The sequence below is a fragment of the Phyllobates terribilis genome, unplaced genomic scaffold, assembly GCF_046119375.1.
Source record: "Phyllobates terribilis strain yellow unplaced genomic scaffold, ASM4611937v1 Scaffold_1__5_contigs__length_1240528914, whole genome shotgun sequence".
Taxonomy (NCBI): Eukaryota; Metazoa; Chordata; class Amphibia; order Anura; family Dendrobatidae; genus Phyllobates; species Phyllobates terribilis.
Genome location: NW_027362761.1, coordinates 567,236,096 through 567,248,290, shown reverse-complemented (window position 1 = coordinate 567,248,290; position 12,195 = coordinate 567,236,096). Strand labels below are relative to the sequence as shown.

General features: G+C 43.0%; 1 protein-coding gene across 6 annotated transcripts in view; it reads left to right on the top strand.

Moving 5' to 3' along the window:
* NEDD4L (NEDD4 like E3 ubiquitin protein ligase) overlaps positions 1 to 12,195 on the top strand; it is a 334,412-nt gene that overhangs the window by 177,385 nt on the left and 144,832 nt on the right. For all 6 annotated transcript variants that reach the window (XM_073680895.1, XM_073680881.1, XM_073680907.1 and 3 more), the window contains 2 exons: positions 4,572 to 4,610; positions 7,720 to 7,773. In XM_073680895.1, the coding sequence (XP_073536996.1) occupies positions 4,572 to 4,610; positions 7,720 to 7,773 (93 nt within the window). The remainder of the gene's footprint in view (positions 1 to 4,571; positions 4,611 to 7,719; positions 7,774 to 12,195) is intronic.

Here is a 12,195-nt window from a genome sequence, read left to right as displayed (position 1 = left end):
TTTTTCTCGATTTATCTATTTGGTGGTCACCTATGTGAATATGGTTATGTAACATATATATATATATATATATATATATATATATATATATATATATATATATATATATATATATATATATATATATATTATATAAAATAGTGTTCTGGCTGGGAAGGGCCCAATAACCGTGGACCCTTCCGGCCTGATAATATAAGCCCACAACTGTCTGCTTTATAGGTTAAAAAAAATAGGGGGGGACCCCACGTCATTAATTTCATTTGTTTATTAGGTTAATACAAGTATAGTAAACTACACACCCATGGTACTAATTATACAGTGGTGTGAAAGTGTTTGTCCCCTCCCTGATTTCTTTTTCCTTTGCGTGTTTGTCACACTTAAATGTTTCAGATAACAAAACAAATTTAAATATTACACAAAGAAACATTGTGTCTAGCTGTTAGTCTAGTTTCAGTCTCCAACTTCTGAACATTCTTACCCAGACTGTTCCAATTAATCTACAGATTGTTTCCTACTACTCCTTGCTAGCTCCAAGAACTTCTACTACCGCTTGCTCTTCCTGCTTGTGCTCCTTAGGCCACTTGTTTCCAGCAGTACTACGGCAGTATCTAATATATATAATCGTCTTATCCCATCTGTCTGTCTGTCCAGGAAATCCCGCGTCGCTGATTGGTCCGGCCGCGGCCAATCAGCGACACGGGATTTCAGAAAAAGATGGCGGCCGTTAGCGGCTCATCTGCTGCACAGAGGTCAGCGGCGATGCAGCCGGGAGATGACCGGCGCTAGCAGCAAAAGGACCCCGACCGGTGGCGCCGCTGACCTCCATGCGGCTACAGTAGCAGCGGAAGTACCCGCTCCCCGGTCCTCACTAATACGATTCGCTGATTGGTCGCGGCCGATATTAGCGCCAAATTTAAACACTGCTTTGCTGATTGGTCACGCTCTCCGGTCTTCACTAACATGGTTCGCTCATTGGTCGCGGTTGCGACCAATCAGCAATATTGGCGCCAAAGTTAAACACTGCTTTGCTGATTGGTCACGGTTGCCGACCGTGACCAATCAGCAAAGCAGTGTTTAACTTTGGCGCTAATATCGGCCGCAAACAATCAGCGATTTTGGCACCAAATTTAAACAACGCTCTGCTGATTGCGCCCGGTTGGCAGCATACATATTTTAGAATACCCGATACGTTAGAATCGGGCCACCATCTAGTTGTAACAATATTAGACAAAGATAACACAAGTAAACACAAAATGCAATTTTTTAAATGAAGGTCTTTATTATTAAGGGAAAAAGAAATCCAAATGAACAGGGCCCTGCGTGAAAGTGATTAACCCCCCACACACATGCACACCCCTTAAAACATAAATTAACCCCACAGCAACATCCAAAGAACTGCGGGCCTCCGTTAAAATCATTTTTCATGACTCCACCATAAGAAAGAAACTGGGCAAAAATGGAATGCATGGCAGAATTCCAAGACGAAAACCAGTGCTGAGCAACAAGAACATAAAGGCTCGTCTCAGTTAAGCCAGAAAACATCTTGATGATCACCAAGACTTTTGGGAGAACACTGTGGAAGGACAAGACAAAAGTTGAACTCTTTGGAAGGTGTATGTCCCATTACATCTCGCGTAGAAGTAAAACAGAATTTCAGAAAAGGAACATAATACCAACAGTAAAATAAGGTGGTGGTAGTGTGATGGTCTGGGCTGTTTTGCTGCTTCAGGACCTAGAAGACTTGTGGTAAATGGAACCATGAATTTTGCTGAGAATGTCCGGCCATCTGTTCGGGACCTCAAGCTGAAGCGCACTTGGGTTATGCAGCAGAACAATGATCCAAACCACACCAGCAAGTCCACCTCTGAATGGTTTAAGAAAATTAAGACTTTGGAGTGGCCTAGTCAAATTCCTGACCTCAATCCGATTGAGATGCTGTGGCATGACCTTTAAAAAGGCGGTTGATGCTCGGAAACCCTCCAATGTAGCTGAATTACAGCAATTCTGCAAATATGAGGGGCCAAAATTCCTCCAGAGCATTGTAAAAGACTCATTGCCAGTTATCGCAAACGCTTGATTGCAGTTGTTGCTGCTAAGGGCCCAACCAGTTATTAGGTTTAGGGGGCAATCACTTTTTCACACAGGGCCCTGTAGGTTTGGATTTCTTTTTCCCTTAATAATAAAGACCTTCATTTAAAAACTGCATTTTGTGTTTACTTGTGTTATCTTTGTCTAATATTTACATTTGTTTTGTGATCTGAAACATTTAGCTGTGACAAACATGCAAAAGAATAAGAAATCAGGAAGGAGGGCAAACACTTCTTCACACCACTGTATATTTCACGGATCTCTAGCTATCTATCTCATATACACTGTTCAAAAAATAAAGGGAACACTGAAATAACCCATCCTAGATCTGAATGAATCAAATATTCTCATTGAATACTTTGTTCTGTACAAAGTTGAATATGCTGACAAGAAGATCACACAAAAATCATCAACGGAAATCACATTTATTAACCAATGGAGGCCTGGATTTGGAGTCACCCCCAAAATTAAAGTGGAAAAACACACTACAGGCTGATCCAACTTTGATGTAATGTCCTTAAAACAAGTCAAAATGAGGCTCAGTATTGTGTGTGGCCTCCACGTGCCTGTATGACCTCCCTACAACGCCTGGGCATGCTCCTGGTGAGGCTGCGGATGGTCTTCTGTGGGAGCTCCTCCCAGACCTGGACTAAAGCATCCGCCAACTCCTGGACAGTCTGTGGTGCAACGTGACGTTGGTGGATGGAGCGAGACATGATGTCCCAGATGTGCTCAATCGGGTTCAGGTCTGGGGAACGGGCGGGCCAGTCCATAGCTTCAATGCCTTCATCTTGCAGGAACTGCTGACACACTCCAGCCACATGAGGTCTGGCATTGTCCTGGATTAGGAGGAACCCAGGGCCAACCGCACCAGCATATGGTCTCACAAGGGGTCTGAGGATCTCTTCTCGATACCTAATGGCAGTCAGGCTACCTCTGGTGAGCACATGGAGTGCTGTGCGGCCCTCCAAAGAAATGCCACCCCACACCATTACTGACCCACTGCCAAACCGGTCATGCTGAAGGATGTTGCAGGCAGCAGATTGCTCTCCACGACGTCTCCAGACTCTGTCACGTCTGTCACATGTGCTCAGTGTGAACCTGCTTTCATCTGTGAAGAGCACAGGGCGCCAGTGGCGACTTTGCCAATCCTGGTGTTCTGTGGCAAATGCCAAGTGTCCTGCACGGTGCTGGGCTGTGAGCACAACCCCCATCTGTGGACATCGGGCTCTCATACCACCCTCATGGAGTCGGTTTCTAACCGTTTGTGCAGACACGTGCACATTTGTGGCCTGCTGGAGGTCATTTTGCAGGGCTCTGGCAGTGCTCCTCCTGTTCCTCCTTGCACAAAGGCGGAGGTAACGGTCCTGCTTCTGAGTTGTTGCCCTCCTACGGCCCCCTCCACGTCTCCTGGTGTCTGCTCCATGCTCTGGACATGGTGCTGACAGACACAGCTGCCCTTCTTGCCACAACTCGCATTGATGTGCCATCCTGGATGAACTGCACTACCTGAGCAACTTCTGTGGGTTGTACTGTAGACACCGCCTCATGCTACTGTACCTCTGGGGATGAGAGCAATGGCAAAATGAAAAAGTGACCAAAACAGCAGCCAAAAAGGATGAGAACAGAGAAATAGTCTGTGGTCACCACCTGCAGAACCACTCCTTTATAGGGGGTATCGTGCTAATTGCTGATAATTTCTACCAGTTGTTTGTTCCATTTGCACAACAGCAGGAGAAATTGATTCACAATCAGTTTTGCTTCATAACTGGACAGGTAGATTTCACAGGAGTGTTATTGACTTGGAGTTATTGTGTTGTTTGAGTGTTCCCTTTATTTTTTTGAGCAGTTTACATCTTTGCACATTGAATCTAACACACCAAAGAGGCAAAAAGTCAGATTTCAAAAATGCATACAAAAAAAGCAAGTGAGCTGAGGTGTGAGACTAATTTGGAAATTCAGCTATGTGAAAGCCTAAACAAACACTGATCGTGGGAACATATCCTTAGGCCTGGTTTTGCTAAACCCCCACCATTTACTGGTCTAGATTTCAGGACTGAGAAATAAAAATTTTACGAGGCTTTATCATGTTTTAGGTTTTTCTCTTTTGCTTGTTTTTAATAATTTTTTGTTATCCTTTTTTCATATAATTTGTACTCGTCATGGTATTGTTCTCATGATTTTGGTACGGTCATTGAGTCCTCTCTCTCCTGCCCGGGACCTAAATGATCTCCCTGCTATCTATAGATCTCTATTTTTAGGCCAAAATTACTCTTAGATCTCCCTAGTCACCAATACACTTCCACCCACTGAGGTCACTGCTGGGATCCCATTACCGAGCTGCCACCTCGGCTTTTGTCACCTAATCTTTGAGCGCGTAAAAGAATCCCTTCCACCACCATTAAATATGTACGAGAACCTGCCCTGATTGCGTCGACAACCACAATGTCAATGTTTTAATTTTAATTTTTCCTTATTTTTAGACGCTGAATCCAAAATGGAATGAGGAATTCTTCTTCAGGGTAAGTCAAATTTAATTTTTTTTTTATTTTAGGCTCCTGACCAGGGTGAGAACAGTGTGAAGAGGTCATGGCTGTTTTTCCATTAGGTTTTGTCCATTAGGTCTGTTTTTAGAACGTCAATTGGCTTAGCAGACGAGCGTAATCTCCCGTCTCTGAGCGCTGGATAAGAGCAGAGGACAAAGCAGGAGAAGTCTCTTTCCAGCTCTGAGGCCCGGGAATTGATTATACAGACCTGCACCTACAGGGCCAACACTAATCCTCTGCATATACAGACCCGAATATGAAGGGGAGTCAAAAATGAGAGACCTAGTGGGGCCCCTGTAAATTGCTTGACGCGGCTCTAATATGGATATATATAACTACTTGCATACTGTCCAACCACTTAAAACGTCAGGGCAGGCCGGTCTCGACCCCTTAAGGCCCAAAGATTGTGCTTGAGCAGGAATTCCGGCTATCGTTGACAGTCAGGCTTTCCATAGGAAAGGCAGAGATGGTTAATTACCACGTCTGCCTTCCTCATTGTTTAACGAGCCTGTGATGCCTTACTAACCTTTGTGGAGGCACAATGTGTGAAATAAAACAAAATTAAACAGCCCCAAGCATTTATGTGGCACGATCCCGATGGCACGCTAATTCGAGTGCCCATCAAACACCGTAATCTTAACTATAAACTGCATACTGAAGATCGCAGGCAAGTCTCCTAGGGTTGGGGTCAAAAAGTAAAAAAATAAAAATAAATATTCTCAACTTTTTTTTGTAAAGTTAGAAGAAGCCCCTTTTTCACTACATAAATACATAAAATGCTGAATGCTTTTTTTTTTTATTTTGCATTGCTTATACAGTGCTAGCCTATTCAGCAGCGCTTTGCATATATTATCACTGTCCCCAGCGGGGCTCACAATCTACATTCCCTATCAGTATGTCTTTGGAGTGTGGGAGGAAACCCACACAAACATGGGGAGAACGTACAAACTCCTTCCAGATCTCCTTGGCCGCAAGAGTCCGATCTATCAAAATATATATTTATATATACAAACCCAAAACATGCGGGGATTGCCTGACAAACACGGGCAATCCCCGCATGTGTTGTGGCTGTCTAGAGGCTGCAGGGACTCTAACATGTCACTTGAGCACCTGCGACACTTGGTACGTACCTGATCACCCTCGGCAAACTCGAGTAACGAGCACTTGCGCTCATCACTAGTCACTACACCTCCCCCAAAAAATTGCAAAAAAAAAAAAAAAGCGATCAGTGCAACAGACTCCCTCCACCCAAAACTGCCAATTAACACTACTTCTGCACCGAAAATCAGGCCCTCACTCAGCTCCAGCTACTAAAAAACACCCCAAAATTCTATAAATAAATCTTTGGTATTACCATATTCGTGCCATAAAAAGAAAACCTCAGTACAATGAAAAAATCTGAGTGGATAATACAGCATTATAAAAACATGGCTGCTTTCTTAGAGGAACAGCGCCCCCTTTATCTGCAGGTTGTGTCTGGTATTTCAGCTCATCCTCATTGACATAGAACTCAACTGTTTTCGGAGATGAAAATATTCTTGGATCTTGTTTTATATGGTGGGGTATCGATCTGTCCTCTCCTCGCTCCAGGTTAAAATGAGCTGCTCCAGTTTTAATGAGGGGCAGCTGCAGTATCAGCCCTACACTCCTGGCTACGAGCGTGTTATAAATCCGGTGTGAAACCTCCCAAATATTTCCCCCCCTTTTTTTTTCTTTCCTTCTTTTTTTACTTCTGGTTATGGCGAATATTCTGCGCAGCAGCGTGTGAAAAAGAACATTTCCCTCTAGTCTAAAAAATCTGCGCGCCATCTTCTGCCACATTCAGCGGAACCTGTGGTCGGCTACTTTACATTCCATCGCTGGAGTATTCACACTATCTGCCCAACGAACGGCACAAAATCCATATGCTGCAAATAGTTGCCACATAGTGTAAACAAACCACAACCGGAGCCCATGGGAATATTCCAACCCGGCCCAAATTATGTTGATTGGGCACAGTGTTGTCTGCCAGGAATTTTGGAAGCTGATGTAGCAGAGCTGAATTTGTCGTGTAATGCTGAATTGCACCAAATTACAAACTGCTGCTTTGCTATCTTTGGCGAACTCCGTTCTGCTTCGTTATATAATCGCTGCGAACATTTGGCTAACTCAGCCCTGCTACTGAAGCATATTGGCTCTGCACAAGGCAGACTGATGTAGCAGAGGTGACTTCTTCATCCTTTTTAATAAGACTTTGTGCTTCTTAAAGGGAATCTGTCAGCAGGTTTTTGCTCTGTAATCTGACAGTAGCATGATGTAGGGACAAAGACCCTGATTCCGGCGATATAACACTTCGTTTATTGGGTGCAGCAGTTGTGATAAAATCCCTTTTTTCTCTGCTGCAGATCTAGCAGAGCTCGGAATGCTGAGCTGTGTATAACCCCGCCCACACCACTGATTGGCTGCTTACTGTCAGTGAACATAGAAAACAGCCAATCAGTGATGTTGGGCGTTGCTGTACCAGGAGTCTCAAGACACCTAGTGCTGCAGTGATGATCTCCTGCTGATAAAACACTGATTTTATTGAAACAGCAAAACAGATTAGTAAGTGACACATTGCTGGACTCAGGGTCTCTGTCCCTACATCATGCTGCTCTCAGATAACATAGAAAAAAAATGCTGACAGATTTAACTTTTTAAAGGGGACTTGTCGCTTGCTATAAATGTGATTTTTATTTAACCTGGTGTAAAAGCCACTGTTCTCTTGAATTAAATGTGGTCTTTCCTGAGATATGGCCCTCTATTACCTGTTAGCCAACTATTCATGGTCCTCAACAGGGCACCCACAGAAAGGTTGAGGACCACACCCACTTGGCTAGTAATAGCTTTATATAAAGGGAAAAGGGGGCCAGATCTCAGGAATGGGAAGGCACAGGAGCAAAACAAAAACATCGCTGGATTCAGGAAAACAGCGGCATTTACACCAGGTAAAACAATTACATATTTATGTAAAGGGTCACTTACCTTTTATCAAGCATTGCTCTGCTACTTTTTTTTTTGGAATTTACTTGCTTATAAATTCTTAACACTTTTTTTCCCTTTTTAGGTCCATCCAACCAATCACAGGCTGCTGTTTGAAGTATTTGATGAGAATCGATTGGTGAGTGCTCTGGCGCTTGCTCGTTGCTAATCTGCTCTGTATCCTGAATTGTATAATATGTCTCACGGATCGGAGTTAATATCGTGGCGATTGAGCGGCGGAGCCTGTTCCGCTCATTTATTTATGTGCATGGGCTGTGAATGTACGAAGAAAGTCACTTGACTCTGATGAGTAACTACATGTATCTTGCTTTACATATTTAATTTATTTTTATACTCGAATCACATCCAGAGCTGCAATTCTACAGGATATATTTGTGCTGAGAAAATTGTATGATGGGAATTTATTGCAGTGTCAGAAGTTAAACTCCATGCATTGCAGCACAGTGTGATGTGTTCACATATAAGTGTCCTGAGAGCCAGAGAAACACTGAATAGTAACGACGTTCCATGGACTGGTCCATTTATTCCAATCTTGGACATTTTATGGTATATCGTACGTGGAGACCCCCACCTCTGTGACCCATTCCTTAATTCAGAATGGCGGTCTCCCATTCAATAGTGCAGCCTTTTTTACGGTACGACAGGTGCTTTCAGTTTCCTGTGAATATGGCATAAATGTTTTAAGATGGGGAAAAATTCCCAAATCTGCATTAGGACAAGGATCATATTTCATAAAAATTACTATCGGCCTGAATTTATGCCCTGTAAATTATTCTTTCTGGGTAGAAAGCTCCAACCTTTGTCATTAGGTCAGATACTGCTGTGATTTCCTGCTGTGATAGAGAGAGGCAGCTGCTTTATTCCGTGTTTAGACAGTTATTCACATGGCCGCTGCAGAAGGTCACAGTGATAGAAAAACTGCAAAAAAAAAAGTGACCTTTCCATGCGACTAAGAATAGTCTCCTTCTATATTTCTTAAAGGGGATGTGGTAATTTATAAAATTGTCTGGGGGGAGAGAATTTTAAGCTTTAAAACACTTTTGAAATGTTTCCATAGTTGTTTTTAGGATTTAATATTTCCGTTCGGCTCGTACTTTCGGTATCGCGAATTATTACATTGCTGACCTCCCCCGGCGATCAGTTTGGAGGATTTTGTTGCATTTGCCTCTGTTTTGACACACATTTAATTGCCGTTTGCTTTATTTTGGGGGCTGATCGTATTTTTACTATTTTTATTTTTGTCTGATCACTTTTTCCAAGTCTTATCAGTTTTAGGAATTTATTGCATGTACCACAATTTTATGTATTCCATTTTTTTTTTTGCCGGGTTTGGCTTTTTTTGATCTGCTGTGGGTTGTTTTTTTGTTGAGGACTTGTTTTCCCTGATTAGTTTTAGGAATTCATTGCATGTTCAACAATTTCATGGCTCCCATTTTTAGGCCTGGTGTGGCTTATTTTTGTTTTTTTTACTTTTTCTCTGATGATTGGTTTTAGGAATTTTTTGCATGTATCCACAATTTTATGCTTTCAATTATTTTGGCCCGGTTTGACTCATTTGGGCCCGGTTTGGCTTATTTTTGTTGATCACTTTTTGGGTTCGTGCACACCACCGATATTTTCGGATTAGTGCTATACATAGTCGGATCAAAATCTGCAATGCAAGTGTATGGGGGTGAGTGAAAAACATCGGACCGCACTCGGATTTCTGTGGTCCGATTTTTCACGGACTGACAAAATGGAGAAGGTGAAGAAACTTTTTTTTTTTTTTTTTTTTTTTTTTTTTTCATCCACCTCTGAGAAAAACTGAAGGGGCTTTGGTTGGGGCTTTGGTTGGGGCTTTGGTTGGGGCTTTGGCTGCCGGACCATTTTTCTCAGACGGAGAGAAAATGGTCTTGTGCACCTAACATTTCCCTGATGATTGGTTTTAGGAATTTATTGCCTTCCATTATTTTGAACTTGTCTGGCTCGTGGGCCTGGTGTGGCTTGTTCTTGTTGATCACTTTTTCCCTGATGATTAGTTGTAGGAATCCATAGCATGTGCTAACACTTTATTCTACAAAAGACCCCTTTAGTATCATCTCCCCACCTCTTGTGTTCAGAATTTAAAAGCGATTATCTCAGGAATACTTCCAGGTCGGAGGTTATCTCGCATAGCTGTCATCTGGTTAGTGTATTTGGAAGAGTAGATGTGGCGGTGAGGCTCGGAGAGATAATCTATATGTGGACGTTAGTCCCCATATATGGGGATTCTGAGCATCGTTGACCTCAGGAATGGTGCAGGTATTAGCTGCTGCATCTCTGGTTTTCTTAAGGGATTCCAAGGTGCACATGATTATCTTGTACAACGAAAACTATGGTGGTCACCTAAATGCTGGATGTCCTAATGACCATTGGCGTTGAGTGCATTGAGACCCGTGTTTGACTTGTTTCAGCATAAGTGATAATTGGGCATCACTAGGGGTCCGATTACTGCCCGTTCCCAGAATTGGTGGTGGTTTCAGCAGTTGGACCCCCACCGATCTATAAACGATCACTTTTCCTATGGATAGTTGAGCTGATAACTTCAAATGTTGGGAATAAAACTCCTTCTGTTAGGAAGTTGTAAACATTTTTCTCCTATGTTGGCAGCCCATTTAATGGTGCTGCTCACGGAAGGGGGTGGATTAGCCCCTAGGAGGGTTTTATGCTTGTACAAGTCAATATTTGGAAACCTTTCCTAATATATCAGTGCCGCCTTTCTCTCTGCATTTTCTTGGAATTGGCCGTCTTCTAATTAAGTCGGGTTTTCCAGTGAATATAGCTGCAAATATCAAACGGCGCATGAGAACCATACTCGCACACATCCATTCCCATCTGGCACCTTCACATATTGTATTACTGCCTCACATCTGTAGACGGGAGGGTGGGGGAAGGGTGCACAAATCAAAAAATATAAAAAAAATTTGTATTTGCATTTTTTTTTATAAGTATGGAATTTTTAAAAGTTGCAATTTGCAAAAATTCCTTTAAATGAACCTCATTTTATAAGGTCGTCTCTGCAGCACCTGTGATCCTGGCCTGCCAGTTCGTATGATGCGCCCGATACCCGGACTGTCTGTGTTGTTGGCTCCAGATCCGGATAGAACAATGCAGGATTGTACTGAACCTTGGCACTTGTCATGTAAACTAACTCTAGCTAACATTTCTGCCACGACTGTCTGAAACTTGGATCTTGGAAATAAAGGGGCCAGCTCCAAACCCACTGCAGATTCTCAAAGCCGATCTTAATCCGCATGTATGAAAAGTTCTACAACTTTCTCTTATACTTTTTGTTTTCAGTTCTTCACCATTTTCACCATCTCTTCTTGCTGTCAGTGAATGAGAACATTCATTTCCATTCAGAGGCAGTAACCTTGTACATAACTAGTTCTGCGCGTAACTAATACAATTATATTCAGTGTAGACAATGCTCTGTGAGCTAATCATCCTGGGCTGCAGACTGATACACTGTAGCAAACCAGCAGAGATATTTGTTCTGCTGATGTATTTAGCTCACAAAGCGTTGTCTTCAGGAGCAGGACTAGCTATGTGCAAGGTTACTGCCTCCAAAAGCAAACAAGAGTATTCTCATTCCCTCTGGAAAACGCTTAAAGGAGTTGTCCGGGTTTAGGCTACAAGTCTGCTGTTACTTTGTGACTGCAGACTTGTGAATGGTCGTGTCTCGCGCACAGTGTGCTGTGATGATTCTCCGATGCCGGGCTGTCATGTGACCACAAGTATGTGATTTGCATACATGCGGTCACATGCCAACTAGACTTGTGCAGCCTCGCTCAATGCAAGTGTATTGAGCAATGCCGGACATGTCTAGTCGGAATGTAGCGAGAAGTATTCAAATCGCACATAACAGGAGAATCCTAACAGTGCGCAGTGCACGCGATGTGAAGATTCACAAGTCTGCACTCGCTTGTCGTGACGTCAGCGCTTGGTCACGTGATGCCTGTGAGCTGCCACCAATAGCGCTGCTCACAGGCAGTATAAGCTGCGCAAAGTAATTAGAAAAAAGGTTGTATTTATCATTAAAACACACTGGCATTTTTTTAAAAGTACCGGACGAGCCCTTTAAGATCACTCTCAAATTGAGTCTGTCATATTGAACTTGATGTCCGATGCGTGACCGCATGGTATGGAGGAGGGGATGATGAGCAGAATGATATATAGATTTGTAGGAAAAACTTAAGTATAATTTGTATTCTATTCATTTAAAGTCCAGATCTTCCTATCCTTAAGAGTCCCGCGGAGCGGTCCTACATGGTGATTTACGCCCTTCTCTGTATGTCTTTGCAGAGACAGTTGTTAGTCTTTGATTAGGACCACCTACTGGACTCCTAAGCATGAAAAGAGCTTGGAGTTAAAGGAGTCGTCTGGAACTTTAACAAAGATGGCCTATCTTAAGGATCATTCATCAATATCTGATTGATTGGGCAGCCATAGCCAGCACCCCCACCAATCAGCTGTTCTCAGTGTGTCGACAGAGCTGCACAGCTCTGTCGACTGTATAGAG